The sequence below is a fragment of the Scaptodrosophila lebanonensis genome, unplaced genomic scaffold (assembly GCF_003285725.1).
Source record: "Scaptodrosophila lebanonensis strain 11010-0011.00,11010-0021.00 unplaced genomic scaffold, SlebRS2 tig00000129-arrow-arrow-pilon, whole genome shotgun sequence".
Classification (NCBI taxonomy): Eukaryota; Metazoa; Arthropoda; class Insecta; order Diptera; family Drosophilidae; genus Scaptodrosophila; species Scaptodrosophila lebanonensis.
Window position 1 is genome coordinate 847,430 of NW_022060583.1, and position 8,497 is coordinate 855,926.

At 45.6% G+C, this 8,497-nt stretch overlaps 1 protein-coding gene across 1 annotated transcript; it reads left to right on the top strand.

Moving 5' to 3' along the window:
- The first annotated feature begins 300 nt into the window (after positions 1-300).
- LOC115628943 lies at positions 301-3,687 on the top strand. The gene is made up of 2 exons (XM_030525216.1): positions 301-308; positions 1,248-3,687. The coding sequence occupies exons 1-2, from the start codon at positions 301-303 to the stop codon at positions 3,685-3,687; spliced, it is 2,448 nt and encodes an 815-aa protein (XP_030381076.1).
- The last annotated feature ends 4,810 nt before the right edge of the window (positions 3,688-8,497 follow it).

The window sequence follows — 8,497 nt, forward strand, 5'->3', positions numbered from 1 at the left end:
TATGCGGCAACAGGACACGCGAATTTGCACAAAGCCACTGCAGCAGCGGATGCAAACATGAACAAAACCAACATCTCTTCCCCTCGCCTCCCTCTCCCGCCCTTCTCCTCCCAGTCCAGTCCAATCCAGCTCAGGCAACACAAGTCAACAACAGCCAACGACCAGTCGGCGCCCAATGCGCAACTGAAAGCTGCATGACAAACACAAACACCCACACCACATACAAATACGTACTCCTCTATGTATTTAGTATATGTATATGCACTGCGTACACGTACACGTACACGTACACGTGTATGTATGTGTGCGTGCGGGTACGTGTGTAATGCCATACGGCAGTTAAGTTTTAGTTACAATTGAATTAGAGTTCAGCCTTAGACCGGTTTGGTACTGCGGACTGCAGGATCATCTGGGAGCGTGCCAAGAGAAATATCAGATACACATCCATTGCACGCTACACGCAAGATCGTATGTTCCTGAACATTATCTTTAATGGTATAACGGCCTTAACTCTTCAGTTGATGAGCTCACTCCTCGGCCTAGATATATTCTAAATGCCACTCTAATATTGATAATCTGGTATCTGATATTGGCTACCATTGACTTAAATCTACCATGGCTTTGGTTTGATTAAGGAATTAGAGCTAACTTAGTTATAATTGCCTTCCCTCCCACACTTAAGCTAAGCTCGAACTAAACATTTGTCGTGCACAGTCTACGAGAAATACGAGAGACTAGTCTGGTATTGTTAAACCTCTCACTATACCCAACACTTATCAGTTCTTGGAGCCTTAATCCGAGAGGTAGAATCTCCATAAATTATTGATTGATATGCATTCTCTACCCTACTGCTACAGCATCTCTGGTAGAAGTAGAGGTAGAATCATTATTATCGTAAAAGCAGATGTAGAGATAGAATTATATTGTTTGGTCAAAATACGGCTTTGAAAGCAAATGTTTGTAACGCTTGGGTTCCACTGCAAAAGCAGGTCACATATCACTCTTGAATTTAAAACTGGGTAGGCCTGATACTTGTATATATATTTTTAATGCAATTTACTATTTACCCCAGATATATATGTACATATTTCCAATATTCCATTATATGTATTCAAAAATCAATGCACGAAAATTCAAGTATAGTTTGCACTCATTATATTTTGCACGCGATAGTTTAAGCGGTTCGAAAATTGATAGGGATCAGAGCTCCTGTGAAACCGTTGCTTATCCTTTCCCACTGCCATGAGTTCGGTTTGTGTGATTGTGACGGTGCCTACGGAGGAGGAGGAGCGCCGTTTGCATACATGTCGCTGTCGCTGCGGTCGCAGCTATATTCGACGGGACTATGTGCGCTGTCGCTCCGAGAGCGGAACTGGGGACGAGTTCGACGGGGCTTGCAATATGACGATGTGTGAGCACTGCTGGCGTCTGACGCAGCTCGATCTGGCCTCGATGTATGGCAAGTATGGTCGGGCCTATGCCACGCCGATGAGCGGGGTCAGCACGGAGTCGAAGCCGCCTAAGGTTGTGACCAAAACTACTGGTTTGATTGGCACCACCACTAGCACCGGTAGCAGTGGCATTGGTCGTGGCGATGATGAGGCATCAGTGGCACGGCCTGAGCGCTGCCGACGAACTCGTACTCTGCGGCTAGGCCTGAGCGATGGTACACCCTTGGAGGTGGTGTTGCGCACCATTGTGGAGCAGCTGCATCTGGAGAATGTGTTCTGGTCGAAGGACGTCGAGGGGCGGCATCTACAAGCGCGCTTTAACATGCAGATGGATGAGCGGTACGAGTGCCTGCTCTGCACTCTCCAGGACTGGGGCGTTGGCGAACGCTTGGGCACCCGAGTGGAGGCAATGAACTGCTTGGACACGCGAGCTTATGCGCAACAGCCCTCTAGCCAGGGCCTGGAGAGCACTACATGGGAAACGTTCATGGACTCGGTGCGCTGTCGCTTGAATGTGAATCAGGTGGTGCGGCAGGTGAGCCGTGATGCCACTCTGACCTTTGACTTTGTGGTGCTGCTAATTGCCGCGGCTCTACTGGCGTGTGTAGGTCTGGTCGAAGATAGTTTTCTGTTCATGTCGTCGAGCATGCTGATCTCCCCACTGATGGGGCCTATCATTGCGGGTGTGTTTGGCACGGTTATTGGGGATCATAACCTTCGCTGGCTTGGAATGAAGAACGAACTATTCGGCATAGCCATCGCTGCTACCATTGGATTTATTTTTGGCGGCGTAGTGTGCGTCATGGGTCACTTTTTCGCGATATCTCGTGGTCTTACCGCCGAGATTCTCTCTCGTTGCGACACCCACTCTCTGGCTATGGGAATTTTTACTGCATTGGCTTCGGGAGCTGCGGGCGCCATCGGAATTCTGGGCGGCAATACGGGATCGTTGGTAGGTGTTGCCATTTCTGCTTCCTTGCTACCACCGGCAGTCAATTCAGGCCTACTATGGGCGCTAGCAACGGGCACACGACTAATGGGGCCGGAGAGCGCGCTACTCCAGAGCCTGGCCAAGCACGCCCAGTATTCCAAGCATCTACCCATTGAGCTGTTTGTCTGCGCCTCCATAAGCATGGGTCTGACGCTGCTCAACATTGTCTGTGTGTGGCTTATGGGAGTGGTGGTGCTGCGCATTAAGGAGGTGGCTCCAGCGGTGCGTCGGAACCATCAGTTCTGGCGCCATGATGTCAAAATAGCGCGCGAATGTGCACACCACGATCCCGCCTTGCAGGATGCGATCGATCGTTTGGACCGCCAAAAGAAACTGGACCAGGAGGGTGAGCTGGACCTGAACGCTCCTCAGTACCAGCATACGTGGTCGCCAGGCACGCGACACGTACTTGAGCCGCAAGCCACTGCGGCAGCCGCCACGTGCTCGGCGCAGGGCAATAATTATCACACAGTGCACGGATTCCAGGAGTTCTGTATCACGTTGCACAAGTTAAACAACCCCGGGCGTTTTTCGCAGGGTAGCGGTGGCGGCCGTAGTCGTGACGGCCGTAGCCGTGACGTTCCAGAGTCCCTATGCCGTTCGCTGCCGGCGGACGCACGATCCACAACACCCGCACACCCCATCTCGGTGATGGAGCTCTTTGCTCAGGGACCCAAGGGAGTCACGCCGACAGCCATAGCCGAAGACACCCTCAGCCTGCAGCTGGAGGGTCAGCAGGAGGCGACCAGTTATCGGAGCATGCCCGACCTGAGCTTCAACTCCCCCGTAAAGCTCTGGTCTCCGGGAAAAAAGGAGTTCCAGTTGTTGCAATTGCCACAGGACATGCAACGCTCCGCCAGTTCATCATCAGATCGCATTGGACGCAGTCATGAGCGCAAGCGTAGCGTCCACTGGAGCTTTGCCAGCGAGCATGAAACAGAGGATGAATTTCCAGTGGCGCTACCGCCGGCTCCGTCGTGCCTGGAAGTGGCGCACGTGAGCAGCCTCAGCACTTCGCAGCTGCCGAGCAATAGTCCCGAGGCCTTGAAGCGCAATACGGGGCAAGTTCTGCTGCCTTTGCCACAGCCGGTGCCCATGGCTGTGTCCATGTCGGAGCTGGACTCGCTGCTGCCCAATCGTCGTCTCCGACTGCTGCACGAAAACGAGGCGAACGTCCCGGAAAACAACAACTACAGCAACGTCAGCAATGAACTGGTCAACGAGTGCGATGAATACCAAGCCTAGCTGGAGGCCGTGTTCATGAGCACTACTACACTACTACACGCCACATAACACACAGATACACACCAACACAAACCAATACAGACACACAGCAATTGCATCAGCCATCTGCAAAAAAAAAAAAAAGAAAAATTGCTAGCCACTTGGCCCTTTCACTTGGGCGCCAGATAAGCGAATGGCACTGCAAACACAGCCGGTAGTCTGTTCCCTTCTCCGCTGACTCGATGAAATGAAGTGTCCAGGCGGCAGCATTGACCAACAGCCATGTTTACCTGCCTCCTGGTGGCCAAAAGCCTGCCTTGCCTTGCCTTGCTTTGCTTTGATTACGTTCTCGACCAAGGCTATCTCACTTGGACCATCGTGCCGAGTCTCTGGCCCGTGTTTGCTCTGCACTTGAAGCTGGCAACGCTCGCGACTGCAACTGTGAGGAACATTGACATACTACTTGTATAGTAGTTGACATTCAGGCTATATAGGCGCCGTAGTCTGACTGTTCCTTCCACTGCACAGCTGCTTCAAGAACAGCCACATCGTTGCACTTTCTATGGAACAATACATACTTGTATTTAATTGCCACCCAAATTTCTATAAATGCTACGATACATACTTAGTATGTGTCTGTCATGCCACATTAGGGGTCTGTGTTGTAAAACTAATAAAAAGAAGAGAAACAGAATAAGAAAAACAATTCCAGATTCACTTAATAGAGATTTGTGGGCTTTGCTTAATGAAAAAGATTGTCACCTAGTTAGAATGAACTGCTAGGAAGGAATTATATTAAATATAAATTAATTTAAATGATGACTTGCCCAAAAAAAGATCCACTTATGGCGGCTTTAGACTATAAATACTAGAAACACTATCAGTATTTAGGGAGACTCTCACGAGAGAAAATTAAAGGAGTTTGCCATTACAAGCCTTTTCAGGGAATAATTGACATCAACAAAATAATAGTCGAGAATTTCAGCTGGAGATACTACTTATTACCAATTGAAGAAATTAAAAAACAGTACACTAGTTCAATTAATTAATTACAATTTAAATCAGAATAAACAAATTATGTTAGAAGCACTCGGATTTATTTCCAGGCTAGCTGCATTCAAGAATCAGTCTTCGGCTGTCTTTGATGTCCTTGTGAATCGATTTTTATGCTTTCTCCTTTATAGTATGTTTTAATCTGCTCTATTGGTTTTGTTGCTTCATTTCCTTTGGCCACGTTCAACAATTCTCTGTTTGCCACGATTTTAAGTGTTATTATACCCTTACATGCAAGCAGCTATTAGACAATAACAACAACAACAGCAGCAGCAACAACAACAATTTACGTGTTGCGCTTTTATTGTGTTCGGACATTGTTCGCCGTAGCTGCACTTCTTCTTGTTGCTGCTGCCATTGTTGTTGTTGTTGCCCATTGTTATCTGTTTTGGCATGCATCCTTTTGCGCACGAGGCGGCGATGTTCCATGTTCCATGTCCGGTCCATCCTGTCTGCCTTGGCCCGCTGCCCGCTGCCCGCTACCCGTGGCCCGTGGCCCATGTCCCATGGGAAGTGTGAAAAGAGCAACAGAAAGAATGGCGAACAATACACACATACAAACACACTCACACACACAGAGAAAGAGAGAGAGTAATTCACACATTAGTTGGGGTGTGTGTGTGTGTGTGTGTGTGTGTGATTGCACTTTGATGTGTTTGTTACATTTCTTGAATGGTTATTTCCATTTTCATTTAGCGCAAGGTGTTTGCTTATTGCCTGCCCTGTTTTTCCCCTTGCAGGATTTTCCTCTTTTCCTCCGGCATCGCGTTGTGCAACATTTAACACCGGGCAGCAATTAACTCGTTTCTTCATCGTTTGCCCGCTAACGAGCCTCTAATGTGAACCTCTGCGCCTATTTGCCCCTAGAATGTGCTCTGCCTAGCACATTCCACGGCGCATTTGTCAAGTGTCTGCTCATATAATTTTACGATACAGTTGAGTGAGTGCTCGTTTGTGTGTGTGCATGTGTGTGTGTGTGTGTGTGTGTGTGTGTGTGTGTGTGTGTGTGTGTGTGTGTATAGATGTGTGGGTGCATGCCCTTGGTAATTGACATGCTAAAATGTTTATGGGCCTGTTTTTAGAGCCATCGTCGTTTTACGATGCGTCAATTGGCTGCGTGCCTAAGAAAAACCCATCCACCATCGACAGCAACTCCATCTATGTATGTACATACTTGTATGTGTGTGGATAAGCCTAAGCCGATTTGAAATAAACCGTTTACGAAACGATTTGTAGAATGGCTCAAAATTAGAATTGAAACAATAACTTATCGAGCGTTATCGCAACAATTTCTTCAGCCATAACTATCACAAACTTATCTTTAAGAAATTGAAATCAGAATATGAATAGAAACGAAGGCACCAAGAAAGTTATTATATGGAAAATGGTACATTTTATGAATTCTAAAAAGCGTAATGAGAAACTGGAAACTGGATATCACCAAAATAATGCAATTTTGTATAGCTATTCTCATTTATATCTTCGTATAATTTAAATACATTTTTTCTGCTAGTCTAACATTTTTGTGGACTGTTTTGTTGATTTTTATTCAAGCTACAACGTTCTTCAGTTAACAACAACAAATATTTATCAGTTTTCAAAAAACATTATACCGATATACCTGGATTTGGATATGTATTGTTTTCTTGTAAGCAATGTCGATTTTTGGAGCCAAATTCAGGCGCCCGCCATTTTAAGTAACCCTATTTAATTGTTACATAGTGATAAAGTTTAATATTATGTAATGCTTAAAACCAGCTAGAACTACCTCCACTGGATCGATGTACGAGTTCTGTTCTTATTCTGCCAACATTTCGCTTTTTAGTTCACAGAAAAGCTGCACAAAATGTGATCAGATTTGATTTCGAGTTCATAGTGAGAAGTACTTGTAAAATAATCAAAATGTTGCTTGGCTGACTGCTGTTCATTTTCCTCTGTGCCCTTCCCTGTAATTAAATATAATAATACTAAAAACTGCCATTTATGTATGTCAAGAGGATCATTCAAGATAACTTTTTAAAAATGTTGCAATCAGCTTTGATTCGTCACGAAAATGGCAACAGTTTTTGATTCTCGTTCCAATCAGCTTAATTGCCAACTAACTGAAAAGGTTTGCTGGTTGGTCCTTTTGGTCTGTCCCCGAAGATGGTTCGTCTTTGTGCGCAAATATAGTCGCAACTGTAATGAGCTTGTCTTGCCTTTAAAGTCTCGGCACATTGAAGTTCTAGTCTCATTATGCTTCCATTTATTTGAGTGATTAAACACCAAGTTATTACAGCTTTTGCCTTTGTCATTGCCTTTTACTTCTATGTGTTTGCTTAATTATTTTCATAATTATTTATAGTTTTATTTATCACTCTTAACAACTTTTTTATGGCCACATGCCCCAGAGATAAAGCAAGTCAGCCGGAGACTGCGAACTCTTCACAGCCCGTGGTTCGAATCGTTCCACAGCCACTACTCGCACCACTGCCAGCGACTAGCTTCCATACTCACTCTTTTAAATTGCTGGCAAACTATGCAACTGGCCAACTGGGGACGTGGTCTGAGCCCGGATCTCGACGCAAGCGGAGCAACTGAAAGCTCAACAAAAAAGAAAAACACCAGTGGAGTGCAAAAGAAGCAAAAACAACAAGAATGAACAAAAAAGAGAACACACGGAGAAGAAACTGCAGCGCAGCAGTGAAGACAAAAAATATTTAATATTAAATGGGGCAAAAGCAAAGTAAAACTTTGATCCTTTTGTGTTTTCTCTAGCCCTTGGCAGGCAGCCGGCTGCCGGCAGCCGGCAGCAAGCAGCAGACGGCAACGGAATCACTAGCAGTTTCAACTTCTGCCTCAACCGACGGGCACGGCGAGTTCCTTTAGCTCCTGCTTATACTTATATACATACATATACATACACATATAGATATAGTGTGCTTGTTCTTGTGTGTTCCGTGCACTCGACTCCTTGCCGGGCATCGCTTTTTAAATAGTTGCACCTTTTGCCACTTGATAAGGCAGTCCCTACAATAGCAGCCACGAACGTATGGGTGGATACGAGCGCAAGGGCCTTAAGTACTTGGCAGAAGTTCCTTGGGCTTAACACCCAACACCCAGCACCCAATATCCAGCAGCCAGCAGCCAACAGCCAACAGCCAAGGACTGCAGTGCCCATAAAGCATACGGGGTTATATTTAATCTGCACCAAAACGTTCGCTGTCTGTCATAATGCCTGGAACCGCCCTCCGAGTCATTCGCGTCTTGCGCGTCATTCGCGTCATTCGAATGACACCGATGTCACTCAAACGATAGATGGACATGGAAAGCAGAAAAGCCGACATCGAATTATTATTCAAGGAACTTTTAAAGATAATTTGAATGATATTGAAGAATTTCTGCTGCTCATTTTCTCTCGAAACTATATTTATCTCTCTGGCTGAGGTCCCGAATATTTGGGAATCAGTATGAAAAGTTGAACTTTGTCTCAGCATCTTAAATAATATTTCAAAAACTTACAATTTACTAACTTTATAGATGCCAATATACCATTTATTCGATTTGTCGCATATTATTAAGAACTCCCCATTGATATATACTATATTACTTCTATATCTCTCTTATCGTCGTATTGCTCGGCATTTTCTCTCTAAAAATCTGTGTAGGGTATATCCTTTTTCGTGCTTACTGTTTGACCTAAATGGAGTTGAACTTGTTTACAAACATCTTCCAGTAACTAAGTTCCTCCGTCCTACAGGTCTTCTAATTCTAAGCTCCACTGTGCAGCACCCCTCTT